Source organism: Clupea harengus, chromosome 21 (genome assembly GCF_900700415.2).
Source record: "Clupea harengus chromosome 21, Ch_v2.0.2, whole genome shotgun sequence".
Taxonomy (NCBI): Eukaryota; Metazoa; Chordata; class Actinopteri; order Clupeiformes; family Clupeidae; genus Clupea; species Clupea harengus.
Window position 1 is genome coordinate 13,566,828 of NC_045172.1, and position 15,000 is coordinate 13,581,827.

At 46.4% G+C, this 15,000-nt stretch overlaps 3 protein-coding genes across 5 annotated transcripts in view; all 3 read left to right on the forward strand.

Annotated features, from left to right (window-relative positions):
- The window catches only part of LOC105911913 (glycogen synthase kinase-3 beta), a 12,345-nt gene extending 6,748 nt beyond the window's left edge, over nt 1–5,597 (forward strand). The window contains exons 5-11 of one of the 2 annotated variants that reach the window (XM_012840807.3): nt 596–726; nt 1,811–1,917; nt 2,420–2,517; nt 2,660–2,755; nt 3,038–3,224; nt 3,351–3,472; nt 3,591–5,597. In XM_012840807.3, coding sequence (XP_012696261.1) covers nt 596–726; nt 1,811–1,917; nt 2,420–2,517; nt 2,660–2,755; nt 3,038–3,224; nt 3,351–3,460 — 729 coding nt within the window. In that variant the 3' untranslated portion in view covers nt 3,461–3,472; nt 3,591–5,597. The remainder of the gene's footprint in view (nt 1–595; nt 727–1,810; nt 1,918–2,419; nt 2,518–2,659; nt 2,756–3,037; nt 3,225–3,350; nt 3,473–3,590) is intronic. The other variant, XM_012840806.3, reaches the window with a different exon arrangement.
- A 1,705-nt stretch (nt 5,598–7,302) lies between these two features.
- LOC116218193 (phospholipase A2 inhibitor CNF-like) lies at nt 7,303–8,666 on the forward strand. The gene is made up of 3 exons (XM_031558728.1): nt 7,303–7,414; nt 7,708–7,780; nt 8,188–8,666. The coding sequence occupies exons 2-3, from the start codon at nt 7,732–7,734 to the stop codon at nt 8,403–8,405; spliced, it is 267 nt and encodes an 88-aa protein (XP_031414588.1). The 5' UTR covers nt 7,303–7,414; nt 7,708–7,731; the 3' UTR covers nt 8,406–8,666.
- Nucleotides 8,667–12,642: 3,976 nt separating this feature from the next.
- Nucleotides 12,643–15,000, forward strand: part of anos1a (anosmin 1a) — a 19,988-nt gene continuing 17,630 nt past the window's right edge. For both annotated transcript variants that reach the window (XM_031559021.2, XM_031559022.2), the window contains exon 1: nt 12,643–13,041. In XM_031559021.2, coding sequence (XP_031414881.1) covers nt 12,859–13,041 — 183 coding nt within the window. In that variant the 5' untranslated portion in view covers nt 12,643–12,858. The remainder of the gene's footprint in view (nt 13,042–15,000) is intronic.

A 15,000-nucleotide genomic window follows, 5' to 3' on the forward strand; every position in this document is an offset into this window, starting at 1 on the left:
TTGGAAGCATCTCTCTCTCTCTCTGAGAAGTCCATCGGTACACTTAAACACTGGCTCTGCAAAACACTCTTCAGCCTCCTCAGATTTAGAATTGAAAGGAATTATTTCTATATCCCAAATGTATCGGAGACTCAGTCAGATTGTGATGAAAAACCAAGGATCCAGGTTTTATTCTTTCAATGGTGCGCACCAGAGGAGGACAGAGTTAGATTTCACTGAGTGTGTTCCACCTAAATCTCTTTCACTGTCTATCTTTTGGGAAAGCACAGAATATAAGCTGTGTGCATGCCAGGGGGGTTGGATCCCTAAATGCTAATTATTATATGTCTCTAGTCAGGGGGGGAAGCTGTGAGGGCTTTCTCACACCTCATGTAGGCCCGGAACAGAATACACATGAGAAGTTTTTATAACTCACGAAATCCAAAGAACACTAAAATGACCACTAGGTCAGATATATTGAATTATTGACTATGGAATATATTTATTAAACTAACTATCAAATGTCGGCCCCTTCAGAATCACCCACAGGATGCTTCATAGTTTGGAAACCCAACCAGACCAAACAAACCCTTTTCTGTCTTTCTCTTCCCTGTAGTTGTACATGTACCAGCTTTTCCGCAGTCTGGCCTACATCCACTCGTATGGGATCTGCCACCGGGACATCAAGCCCCAGAATCTGCTGCTGGACCCAGAGAGCGCCATCCTCAAGCTCTGTGACTTTGGGAGGTTAGTCTGTTTGTCTCTCTCTCTCCCCCTCTGTCTGTCTGTCTGTCTCTCTCTCTCTCTCTCTCTCTCTTCCCCTCTGTCTGTCTCTCTCTTCCCCTCTGTCTGTCTCTCTCTCTTCCCCTCTCTGTCTCTCTCTCTTCTCCTCTCTGTCTCTCTCTCTCTTCCCCTCTCTGTTTCTCTCTTTCCCCCTCTCTGTCTCTCTCTCTCTTTCCCCTCTCTGTCTCTCTCTCTCTTCCCCTCTCTGTCTCTCTCTCTCTTCCCCTCTCTGTCTCTCTCTTTCCCTCTCTGTCTCTCTCTTCCCTCTCTGTCTCTCTCTTCCCCTCTCTGTCTCTCTCTCTCTCTTCGTCTCTCTGTCTCTCTCTCTCTGTCTTTCCCTGTCTGAATTCTCTCTCTGTGAAGAGTGTTGGATTGGATTGTTCTGTAACTCACAGCAGAAGTCTAGTTTACTCTCACTAGCTTGGTTTCCATCCAACTCATTCACATATTTTAAACAAATTCATGAAAATTCGACTAAAGAAATGCGAGTCTGTGTGCATTTCCATATGCTGTGTTATGTGAATTAAAAATGGACGCGCTCCTAATCAAGAGCCTGGAGGACCTGTGAACAACTGGGTTCAAAACTTGAGGTTGTCAAGGTTAACTTGAATGAAAACATATCATAAAATCTCAACAAATGCGATTTGATTAGAATAAACCCGTTTTCACCAAGTTTTTTTGCATTATACCCTATGCGAATAAGGAGTCAATCCACCCCTCTCCAGCGAATGCATTTCTTACTCAATTTAGAAGATTTTATGCAAATGTCAAGCTTTTCCACTCAGGCTCTCCTTTTTTAAAATGGTCAAAATCCACATTAACAAGTTGGATGGAAACCCAGCTACTCACAGCTCCATTAGGATGTCAGCTGTTGTTGCTGCTGCTGCTGCTTCTGATGACTGTGCCCTTAACAGCATTGGCACCTGAGGGGTGGCGGCGATGGGGAATATCTTGGTGCTGCTGGTTGTGGTGAACAAGATAATGATGTTGCTGCTAAGCGAGTGGTGTGATAATGGTGTTAATGATCACGATGTAACGTCTCCTGCAGTGCAAAGCAGTTGGTACGTGGGGAGCCCAATGTGTCCTACATCTGCTCACGCTACTACAGAGCACCGGAGCTCATCTTCGGAGCCACCGACTACACGTCCAGCATAGGTAAACTAACACTAATATGATTCATACATACCACACATTCAACATAGATAGTTAGCTTCAACACTAACATTACTCATATCAACTATGCACTCAGCATAAGTGTACCAATGCTTACATTACCCATACCACTAATAAGATTCATACATACGATACATTCAACATAGATAGTTAGCTTCAACGCTAACATTAGTCATATCAACTATGCATTCAGCATAAGTGTAGCAATGCTAACATTATACATGCTACAAATCTAGCAAAGGTACAGCAGCTCTAAAGTTATTCACATAGACTACACATTCAGCATTCTTAGACCCCTGCTAATGTAATTGACGAACACTCCACTTCCATCCTGGAAAGGTTTAAGTCTGAGGCGTCGTGAGGAACATGGTTACGAATCCCTAACATTAATAGTGAACAGCAACAGATGAACCTAACTTACATGCTACGCTAAAGGGTGACTTTGAGATGGTTACCACAGTGACGGTCGTCTCTCTCCTCACAGATGTTTGGTCAGCAGGCTGTGTCCTCGCAGAGCTGCTGCTGGGCCAGCCCATCTTTCCGGGTGACAGCGGAGTTGATCAGTTGGTGGAGATCATCAAGGTGCTTAAATATGATGGGATGTGTATGGGTGTGTGTGGATTGGGATTTCTGTAGTCTTTGTCAGTGTGATGAAGCGGTGTGTGTGTAAATATTCCTGCGCAGTGTTTGTGGGAGCTCATACAATTTGGTCTTTGTCTCCTAGGTTCTGGGCACGCCCAGTAGGGAACAGATTCGAGAGATGAACCCCAATTACACAGAGTTCAAGTTCCCCCAGATCAAGGCACACCCCTGGACTAAGGTATGACTGCAGAGACACCGCTGTGGTCTCTACTTTTAGGACACACACACACACACACACACACACACACACACACACACACACTAAAGAGCAACTACTGCACACATCCATCTCTGGCTACAGATTGCACTGCTCTTCATCCCTCTCCTGGTGTGTGTGTGTCCGTCTGCACATGCATCCGTGTGTGTGCGTGTGCCTTTCGCCCACAGCACTGCACAGGGGAAGAAGTGTGTAATTAAAATGTGTGATGATCCTTTCCGTGTGTGTGTGTGTGTGATGCAGGTGTTCCGGCCCCGCACCCCTCCGGAGGCGATCGCTCTCTGCTCGCGTCTCCTGGAGTACCCGCCCTCGTCCCGGTTCTCCCCCCTGGAGGCGTGCGCTCACTCCTTCTTCGACGAGCTGCGCGAGCCCAACACTAAGCTGCCTAACGGCCGAGACCGACCCCCTCTCTTCAATTTCACCACTCAGGGTAGGCGCTCTCTACCACCCGCCCACCGCTCACTGCACCCGGGGCCACGTAGCGAAGATGCAGTGTTTGAATTTGTGTGTTTGTCTTTGTTCTAAACACTCTGTGTTGTTGTTGTTGTTGTTGTAGAGTTGTCCAGTAATCCATCCCTGGCGTCCATCTTGATCCCTGCTCACGCCCGCACCCCTGCAGTCTCCAGCCCCTCTGGATCTGCCAACCCAGGTCAGTCTGGCTTCTAAGCGCTTACCAAGGTTGGTGTTTGCTAGCTACTACCACAGAGTTGCTTCAGCAAAGCATTCTGCCTGTTAACCTGCCTTTTTTCTCATGCTCTCTTTTCTCTCTCCTTCCTTTTTTGTTTTCCCTTCTTAGACCCCAGCAGTGGTGAGCATGGCCAGACCACCAATGCTGCCTCCACCTCCAACCCCTCCTCCTGAGTACCATCCCCTGCGCCCGCGAATAGGCCAATCCCGCGTCGCTCTCGGACAACGCCCCTGTTCCGGAGGCCGCGGCTGTGTTGCCGTCTTTCAAAACAAGACAAGCAAAAAAGAAAAAAAGAACTCAAGGAAACATAGAAGAGCCATCTTAATCCTACACCCCATACACACACACACACACACACACACACACACACACACTCTCCCTCTCCCAACTCTCAGTGACGCTGTAGTTTTATTGCTGTTGTTCCAGCTGTTTCTTTTGTTATTGTTGTTGTTGTCATTATTTATTTGTACAAAAGGACATCAGTGATATATGGAAGCTGCTCCTCTCTCCAGAGCTCAATGGAGGATTTGACTGTCAGTGTAGTGAACACAAAGGGCGTCACGCATTCAACTGGACACTGCTAAGGTGCACAGAAACCTGAGAAGAACGTGATGATGCCTTGGTTCACCCTGACAACCTGATGTCTGTTTATTTTACTCTGAATGCACGCTACCTACTGACTTGGACTGTGCTGTAAGGGACACAATCCTGCCATCTAGTGGCCAAAGGCCCTACTGCACCCTCACCTGTTCTCCTAAATTCTCCCTTGTGTGCTTGGCACTTGATGCCTACCACCATTCTCTTGCAGAAGAAGATTTAAAGAGACTGACTGCCAGACTCCGAAGGAGACTTCAGTTGATATGTGGACGATTCACATGAACTGTTATTGGCTGGAAAGAGTGCTTGGTGGTGGATCCTAGAGGCAGTGTGCTGGTAGTGGAATGTTACTTAATTCGTCTTTGTTTGTTGTTGATGTTTTTTAACCACTTAATTTACTTTCACTTTAACAGTCTTCCCGCAGTCCCCTCCCAACAGTACACTGACACAAAACAGCCTACACCTATTTAACTGCTCCACCAAACTGAATTGTGTGTGTGTGTGTGTGTGTGTGTGCCTGTCTGTTTGTGTACTTGTGTACAGTCTGCATGCGTTGCTCATGAGCTCTTAACAAGCAGACCCCTTGTAGTGGAAAAAAAAACTAAACAGATAAGAAATCAGGGCAAAAAGCGCATAGGTATCCAACAGTCACCACACACTATGGTTTCATTGGTCACAGTAGCACACGAGTTTGGAGTGCCTTTAACACACACCTACACACACTGGAGCACACATCCTCTCTGTTTTTCGTTCTCTCTCTGTGTGTGTGTGTGTGTGTGTGTGAACTGTGTGTCTGTTCTGTGGTGCTTAGGTGAGACATTGGCGTGGTGGTACTGTCCTGTTGCTGTGGAAGTGCATAATATCACCACTGTTTCAACCGTTAGCCAATCAGCTCTCACCATAGGCACAGTAAATGTCATAGGTCACAATCCACCAGATTTGAGTCTGTGCACAAGCATCTGCCTTGAGCTGGACCGCTGGAAGTGCTTCATAATCGTTGATGAACAATGACATAGTGGCTGTAGAAGTCGAGTGCTTTAGTGTCGAGGTTTGCATGTCTCCAACGGAGGTGCTCATTGGATTGTGTGTTGCGTGTGTGTTTGTAGTTTAATCAGAAGTGTATGTAAGGTGTGCTTGCTGTAATATTGGCACCCCATTCATGTGTTCCTGTTGGTTATCCTTGACCATGAGAGAGGTGTTCAGTCTTCTGAATCTCAAAACATGCAAACGCTGGATCACCTTCAGAGGACTCGTGGTGTGAGCGTGTTGAAGAGCAGCAGCACCGTTTGCTGCTTAAGAAACAGCAGAGTTCTGTCCCTACTTGAATTGTTTTTTTTGTTTTTTTTTGGGACAGGGGCTGTCTGTTTTCTCATATCGAGGAGAACTTCTAACATCCATGCAGGTTCTGTTCAATGCGTCATCTGTAAATACAGCTGGTTCTGGTTCCGTGTGTCACTCGGTTCAGAACGGTAGGTTTATGGTACTGCATACAATAAAGTGTCGGTTAGCTTGAAAACACTACATGCTTGGTGTCTCTCTAAACTATGTCTCAGACTGTCTCTGATCAATAATCAATAAGCCATTGCAAGCTAAACCCACAGATGGTCATGCAAATATCCTGGAACAAAAGTGACCATGTCATGGGAATAATATGAACTTTTCCAATCGCACGGAGACTCAAAAAACTGGATCAGAGAGTGTGAGAGAAAGATGGTACACTACAGTATATCCCTGAATTCACTCCTCTATACTGTATGTAGATGTGTGTCTGGATATGCATACATGAACATTGGTCAAATCAAGGTATTTTAAATGAAATCTGTTTTCATCAAGCATTTTTTCCAGCCCCACCATGCTGTCATACAGGGCAGTAGCCTCCAGGAACATGTAACGTCCTCATCACTGGAGCAGAGTTGAGGACACAACCGGTTCCCTCTGTCCCCACACCATCAGGCTTTTTCCCAGAGTTCCTGATAAACGCAATCTAGTATTCCAGCCAACTGTTATTTCACTGACCCCACATTTGGGGGAAACGGACAACTTGATGAACTTAAATTAGGGTCATGAAAGCAACTAGTAGCACTATGTATGCTATTCAGCATTTACTAGACCTTTATTGACCGCGCCTCATTATAAATAGTGTTGAGCTGTCAGACAGACAAGGTTGTTTTTAATGTGTGAAACCCCAATTGCATTGACATTAGTAAAACTGCCTAAATGTATACAGCATGATAAATTTAACGAGTTCAGGCTAACTGCCATGTCTAATAAGTCCCATAATCCTTCAATGTATCATTATAGCTGTAATATAATGCAAGTGCTGGTATATTATATACTGAACATAGGGTCATTTTATATATATATAAAGTAGAAGGTAAAATGCGAAATGCAGGGCAGGGCAGGAGTGCAAAAGTAAATGTGCAGTGTGCAATGTGGTGTGTGTTAAAGTAACACAGACTTGAGGTGTAGGGGGGCTGTTCTGCCATCTTTGACCTCCAGTCAGATTGATTAGTGGTATTTGTTGTCAAGAGGTAACACAATCCCGTCATTAGTCATGATTAAGTGATTCACTACATTTTGAACAATCTGCTGTCTTTGTCTTTCTATTTGCTATTCTAGAATAACTTAATCCATTCCTTGTTTTTGTCATCAATAGTTCCTGCTTCTTTTCATGGTTGAGGTGAAACACTGGGACAGTCGCTGTGTTTCCCTCATGTGTCAGTGTGTCCGAGCCAATAAAGACAGGTAGAATGCTGCCTCAACATGTCTCAACGTGCTACAATTGTTCCCTCACAGAGGGTCAGATTAAAAGCCCTACAAGCTGGTTCAGAAGTCAACTTCAGGAAAATATTAGTTATTTAGTTATTAAAAAAAAGTTTGCAGAAAGAATACTCCTCACACACTGGAACAAAAGACTAACTGCAGTATCACCCTCAGCAGGTTAGTCAAAAACTAGAAAGAGGAGGCAGCATCTTAAAAATGTAAGAACTGGAAAACGCAATTTAGGACCTCTTTGTAAAATATCTATTTACTTGATGTTTCTAGTGGTGAACCTACGTGCTCTGGTCACGTGACACATGACCCCTGACCCCTGTATGATTTCTCCCTGCGGTGCTCTTCTTCCTCATGCCACACTGGAAGTTCCAGAAAAGGGAACAGGTTGGGGTTTCCACGATTTCACAAGCGGAAAAGGCAGACTTGAAGAAATGCAGAGCATAGGCTGTGAACAATACACAGTCACCTGACCGGGGTGAGATCTATAAGACTGGGAGTCCGTGTGGATGTAATTCACAAGACAGCCTGCTGTACCAAGCTGAGACCTTTTGTGACATACAGTAAGTATGAGAGACTTTTATTTGTGTGTGTTATAGGGGTGTGTGAGACCGTGTGTTTGTGTGCATATGCTCATGTGTGTTTGTTCCAGACTTACAGCATACCCATGTATTTTGATGTTCATATGTGTACAGTATGTGTGTGTGTGTGTATTTGTGTGTGTTTAGTTGTATAATAACCTGCACCTCCTTTCCTGTGTTTGTCTGTGTGTGTGTGTGTGTGTGTGTGTGTGTGTGTGTGTGTGTGTGTGTGTGTGTGTGTGTGTGTGTGTGTGTGTGTGTGTGTGTGTTTGTAGACTGAAGCCGCTCCTCTAGTCATCATGCGTCTGGTGTTCACTTTTGCTCTTCTGTTGCTCTCTGTGAGCTTCGGTAAGTCTGCTCAGTAATCATACATTTCACACAATGACTGCATACTGAAACACACACACACACACACAGAGAGAGAGAGAGAGAGAGAGAGAGAGACAGATGCACACACACACAAACAGAGAGAGAGAGAGAGAGAGAGAGAGAGAGAGAGAGTAACCACACAGTGATTGATTAATCACACAAACTAAAACAATAAGTGTAACTGACCTAGTTGTAATTCATGAGAGAGAGAGAGAGAGAGAGAAAGACTTGTAATGTCACAGTGAAAACAGTAACACCATACATTAAATCTGCGTTCTCAGTATATAGCCCTACTGAGCTGAGCTAGTGAGTTACAGTAACAGCGATGCTAGCCTGCACCCACCTCCTCACTGCCATCTGTCCCTCTGTGCTGTGGCCTGTTTCAGGTGGAGCGCTGAAGTGCAACTTCTGTATGAGTAGGGGAAACTCCTGCGTGCCCTCTGTGCAGACGTGCCCGCGCTACATGGACGCCTGTGGCAGCGTGCTCTACATCTCGCCGTATCTAGGCATCACCCGCAACTGCATGAACATGGCGACGTGCCAGACCTTCATGCACATGCCCAACGTGGCGGCCATCTGCTGCAGCACCGACCTCTGCAACTAAACGGCCTGCACACTGGGTGTGGCCTCACCCTCTGCGGATGAACCTGCCGCCCATTACAGATAAGCTTCCCCTCCTGGCAGAGCAGTCCGCTATCCGCTGTCTTGCTGAAGCTCCACTCTCTTGAAATGATGACCCACCTCTAGGCCAGCCTATGACATTGGAGCTTCAAGTCAAGACTGACAGTGGACAGGACCATTCACTGAGTGTAGTTATGTGTCCATCAGAACCATCATTCAAAACAATAAATCATCTCTTTTCATATTTTGTGACTTGATATCAATTTTGTGACGAAATCTAAAAAATAAAATAGGCTCACCCTTGGCTTGTATTCCTTAATTCTGCACTGATGTCGAGATGAGGCAGTGGCCCCCTTAAAGCAGTGACCCTCAAGCTACATGAAACCATTTTATCATACCATTCCTGATGTGGTTAGTGTCTGCTAACCATTGCTGGTTCAGACTGGTGAGGATGATGTCCTACTGTGCTGATGAAAAGAACTTAGCTGAGCTTGCACTGAGACGGCTCAATAGGCTCCCTGCCCTGAGCTCAATAGGCTTTCTGTTGGGTAGTTATGTTCAAATGTTAGACCTTTGAATTATGTTCAAATTATGTTCTCATATTATCATATTATGTTTTCACCTAAAAGGAATTTAACGTTAGCTAATATCTGCTTAGCTCCAATAAAACAGAGGCATCTTTACAGTTATCCATTGAAATATATTTTATGTGCTAAATAATAGTCACTGTTGTGTGTGGTTTACAATTTGAAATGGTCCTTCTCCTCTGCTGAGATGGTTTATCCTTCCACTAGAGGTCACTAATGAACCATACTGTGTCTTGCCACACTCTGTATCCAAAATAAACGTCACAGACTCTCTCACATGGACAGGTCCTTAGACTCATAACCACATTCACTCTCTCTCTGTCTGTCTGTCTGTCTGTCTGTCTGTCTGTCTGTCTGTCTGTCTGTCTGTCTCTCTCTCTCTCTCTCTCTCACACACACACACACACACTCAAATACATGCACATAGGGACACTTTCTGGGACATCAGGTGCACACATACTCACAGACATACAGGTGCTGCTGTTCCTTTTGTGACTGGAGCTAGGTGGCACTTTACATGGCCAGTTTCACCTCTGAAAATGGCCAAATCCTCACCAATCTCTACTAGTATAGAAACATGTGAGCCACTGGCACACCCCATAATGGCCTTACAATAATTCTGATTAGGCTGATAGATCCCTCTAGGTTTTATTGGAGTCGGCCACTGCGCGTATATATCTGCACTCATTCTTTTAACGTGACGTTGTCTGAGGCTTACCCTGTCAGGAGCTCCAGGAGTTTCCTTCTCTGCGGGGCAGGCCGTCTCTCTCCGCTGGACGCCTGTGGGCAGCCTCGCTCGGCCCTGGATGTTTATGGTGCTGAGTGAGCGAGTGAGCGCTCATGGCAGCCTCCCAGCTACGCTAAGGTGAGTTCACCACATGTGTTTCCTCCTCCCCCCGAAATAACAATGCTTGAGCGTTATTTACGTATGTAAACAAGCGTTGCTACCGGAGACGGCACCCCCGCCACCACCAACCCCTCCCATAACCACCCTCACGTGCCCCCTCGCTGAATGGTTGACCCACAGCCCCCTCCCCCAAACGAACATGACGGGGGGGACCCTGCAGCCTTTTACAGGAGAGGTCTCTCCACAAATGGAGGCATTTCCCGGGCAGGTGGAGGCGGTGGTGGTGGTGGAGGTGGTAGTAGAGGGAATGCCATTTGGCAGCCAGTGGGAGGGCAAGGGAGACCCCACACACTTACACAATCACACACGTAAATCCACACTCACATAAACACACACACACACAAACACTTGTGTATACACTAAAGGAAGCACGGGCACACATACACACACGCACACACAAACACCCACACTCCCATATTCACACACACTCTGCTCTTGCAGCTGTAATGAGACCATTAAATGGTCACAGTCCGTTATTTTTATTTGTGAGGAACACAGACAGCCATGTTTTGTTAAGTAGCTCTCTCCAGAGTGTGTGGCGTTTCACCTCCTAAAGGTTACAGCCTGTGGTTGGACCACCCCAACAACAAGACAGGCCTTTCTCTCTCTCTCTCTCTCTCTCTCTCTCTCTCTCTCTCTCTCTCTCTCTCTCTCTCTCTCTTTCCTTCACGGCCTATCCTGCCTGCTCTGCTCTCTCCTTGCTCTTTACAGGAGAGGAAGCCTAAAGTAATATTTACTCTTTGTGCTGATATGCCAGCTCCAGTGTCAAACACACACGGCTGAGAAACCACGCCGCCCCCCCCCCAAAAAAAAAAGAAAAAACTCAACCTGACTTGGACTTGCAGAAGGTTTGCTGTGGCCCCAGACTGACTGTTTGCTCGAGCGCGGAGCCGCTTGGCCTCCTCTGTCTCTTCCGCCGCCTTTTCTTGCCGGTGGCCGGCACAGCCTCACCTGGGCGACTTCTCACAGCCACACTGCAGAGAGAACAGCTGCAGAGCCACGCCAGCGCTACTCCATAAAACCCAGACAGGAGGAGTTCGAGCAGCGAGTGCAGCTCGTTAACGCCCCGGGGAGCCGGCTAACGGGACCCCGAGATGGCGGGGCCGGGCGTGCATGACAGCATGCGGGAGGAGAGGATAAAATCCGGCCCCGAAAGCGGAGGAATTTCGTTCAGTGTTTCCTACACGTCATGGATTCTCCGAGCCCTGGGCGAAGACGGTGTGCCAAGAGAGTCACCGCGTGGTGTGCCTGGTGGTGTTAACTTTTATTGTCAAGCACGTAAAGAGTAAAGATGGTTGTTGCTGCTCACTGGTGAGAGAGAGTTTAATAGTGCTTATGTGTATAGGTGTGTGTGTGTGTGTGTGTGTGTGTGTGTGTGTGTGTGTGTGTGTGCGTGTGCGTGTGTCTGTGTGTGTGTGTGTGTGTGCGTGTGCGTGTGCGTGTGTCTGTGTGTGTGTGTGTGTGTGTGTGTGTGTGTGTGTGTGTGTGTGTGTGTGTGTGTGTGCGTGTGTGCGTGCGCGTGCGTTTGCAGGGGTGTGTATGGGGTTCCCTGGAAGATTCCTGCTGTTCCGGACCTGCCTGCGGCGTGGGTCTCTCCTGGACAAACAGCTGTGCTGGTGAATACGAGGCCAGCGGAAAGACGTGAAGCTTCCAGTGTGATCAGCATCCATTCACAGATGTTGGCTGCTATCCACACACACACACACACACACACACACACACACACACACACACACACACACACACACACACACACACACACACACACACACACACACACACACACACATAGTTGTTATGCAGCGAGCACAGCTTGTATGCACCAGTGACTTCCACAGCGATATGCGGTCATGACCTCGCAGTTCATCCAGAGAAAGTTCGAGTTGAAAGTGAATCTGTCTGTCAACACATTTAAAAGCTGTTCACATATTTGCTGCCCTGCCAGGGTCCACACACAGTCATCTAGAACCCCATTACACACAGACTGATTCTGTTTCTGCCTGACTGTAATGTTGCATTTCACAATGCAGAGTTCAGACTTTTTTTTTCCAGGTTCACACAATGTTCACAAATCATTATTCCAACCTTGAGTTAGGTAATGCCGTTACAGAATATGCTTGGGGGTTTTCTGGTATAGGTAGCATCAAGAGGAGGGGGTTGGCACAGGGGGGGGGCTACTGGTCTGTCACTATTTCCAAGATTATCCCTATCCACCCCATCTGAGGAAAAAAAAACATTGTCATAGGATGATATATGTTAAAGACAGAACAGGTGATGCTTCCGGAACAGAACCTTAAACCAGCCTTGATGCCTGGCTGCGTAGGCCTCCCCACAGCAGTGTCCTCAGGAACACATACATAGTGAGTAGTAATGGAGTGGGCTAGTCTCTACAGTAATTAATCAAATCTGAGTCCCCTTCCTTTCCAAGTATTAATTCTGACCTAATCAGAGTGTTTTCGATGACAGTGTTTTTTCCTCATTTAATGATTTCCTGATTTAATTAAATGCCTTGTCTTGTTTTAATAAGCTCTATATATCTATGATGAGGATAAGATCAGGTTTCCTCAAAGAATGCTTATTCCAAAGGTCTAGCAAACAGATCTCAATCTCTGGGAAAAGACCCCTAGTTGGCTTATTCTTGCCTTACCCTTCAGTCACCGCATTGTTTTCTGAGAATGAAACTCCCATGCTGTGCTTTTTGCAGTCATAGCTAGTGTTAGAAAAAAAAAACGACTTCCATCTAGTTTATTTCCCTTTGCTCTCCCCATCACACCTGAGACGCGTTGCCCTGCGAGACAGGACAGACCATCCAATGGCAGCTCGCCTCTCCCCTGACTCCTCCCTCTCCCTGATTGAAGTTTCATTATTTCCCTCGCCGTATTCCATCTGGAGTCGACTTTCGCTGTCACCGACGGAAGGCGCCGCTCGCAGCTCCAGCAGAAATGCCGTGCACTTTGTGGGTCTCGTGTTTGTGGATTACTTTGTTATTAAGCTGTGCGAGGGCTGCTGGCGCGAGGAGACCCGAGTCCTCAGCCTCTCTGGGCAGCCTGTTCCGCGCGAGGTGTGCCGCGAGATGCCTTAGCCTCTATAACACTCGCATCTCCTCCTCTTATAGGATCGCGCAGGTAAGCAATTCTTCACAGATGTATTCAGCAGCCAGTTGTGTTCATTGTGTGTGTGTGTGTGTGTGTGTGTGTGAATGATAGCGTGGTGGTCCTACACTCATGTTTGAGCATTACAACTTTCGCTATTCATTAGCGAGTATTTACTTTTATTCCCACGAAATCAACCTGAGCCAGCAATCCAATGATGCAGCATCCGACTACAAACACCGGTCAGTTATAAACATGGTAGGAACGATCTAATCAACATTCTTGTCGAAATATAAAACGAGTTATTTGAATGTACTGGGACGTACAAGTTTAGTGAAGATATGTTTGAAAAAAGAATTAGCACAATTCCTTTGCCTGAAAAACATGTTGATAAAAATATCCGCAATGAGCTCGTTGTTTACAACGACAGAGGCTGCCGATGAAGCGCTGATACATCGTTGTGCAGTAGAGGTGTGTGTGTGTGTGTGTGTTAGTGTTAGTGTGTGTGCGCGCGTGTGTGTGTGTGTAGGGTTTCCCCCTAGATTTAAGCTTTATTGATATTTTACCAAATACAAACTACAATTTCATCCTCCTGTGGAAACACCTTGCATTTTTTTACGGTATAAAAAAATGAATTTAGGCCTACAACAAGTGAAAAATACTTATGTTTACTACATCCTTTCCTATGTTGCCCACTAACCAACTATGGTTTGTTATGTTGCTCTTGAGCTCAGTTAGTGTAGTACAAATTAGGCTACTACAAGAGGGCTAGTGTGTTCATTAGGGCTGACGACCCCGAGTCGGTTTTATGGTTCTTGGCTGTAACAAACGGTGGACCTCATTTAAAACCCCTTCGCTTGTTTTGATTTTTCCTTCCCGAGCGCAGGCCGCCCCCGTTAGGATGTGCATTCGCTTACTCGTCGGTTTCATTAAATCGGTTTGATGGCAAAAATAGTCTGCCCACACATCTTAAACATCTGCTAGAAAACAAAAAACAGACCCACAACCATTATCAGATGCACTGTTAAGGGCGACCTCAGCAAAACGAGAAATTCATAGAACAGTTATTTGGGCCATTTTAAAATCTTTTTGATCACAGCTGCCCATTCTTTTAGTGTATTGATACAATATGTTGTGTTTTACAGTTATTTTGCTGTCACTATGGTAATGAAAACTCTTAACTGATATTACTTAAACACTGATGACTTTCATTGATCTTTTGAGGCCTGTTGAATGGCCCGAAAACTCTTACAAGGATTGCGGTGGCAGTCATCACCTCAACTCGTCCTTAATGGTTCCTCAAAGTTCCAGTCATGTCTCATTCCGGCTCATTGATGGCTGGATGACATGGTTATGTCGCCTCTGATAAGGATGCTGCTGTTGTGGGCATCTTAGCCAGACATCGGGGGGCTGCAGTGTGTCAGCAGGGGTCTCTAGGAGGCCGGAGATCTTATCTACTCCGACACACGACTCTGCAGGCACTCCATTGTCCCCGCGCCTGAAGAGGGCCACTGTTCCTTTCGGACAGGAAGCCTGTGGTTGCGACAAGGCTCAGCTGTGACCCGGCATCTCCACCCTGCCATCCCCACTCACCCTCTCTTCTCTTGCTTGCATTCAGAGAGTGTGTGTTTGATGTGCGTGTGTGTGAAGAGTGTGAGAGGAGTGTGTGTTTGATGTGTGTGTGTGTGTGTGTGTGTGTGTGTGTGTGTGTGTGTGTGTGTGTGTGTGTGTGTGTGTGTGTGTGTGTGTGTGTGTGTGTGTATGGGGAGTGTGTGTTTGATGTTTGTGTGTCTCCATGTGTGTAAGTGTGTGTGTGTGTATGTGAAGAGTGTGTATGTGGTGAGAGGGTTTGTCCGTATGTATGAGTGTAAGTCTCTGTGTGCGAATATGTATGAGGAGTGTGTGTTTGATGTAAGAATGCGTGTGTTTGCAAGGAGTGTGTGTAGTATCAGCCCATCAGCCCATGGACCCACTCAGTCCACCCCCGGCTAG

What these genes read in the sequence shown, in the direction of transcription:
- LOC116218193 (XM_031558728.1), top strand. Translation starts at nt 7,732, where the DNA reads ATGCGTCTGGTGTTCACTTTTGCTCTTCTGTTGCTCTCTGTGAGCTTC. An exon ending in GTTGCTCTCTGTGAGCTTCG is followed by an intron (nt 7,781 to 8,187) that starts GTAAGTCTGCTC and finishes GGCCTGTTTCAG; the next exon opens with GTGGAGCGCTGAAGTGCAAC.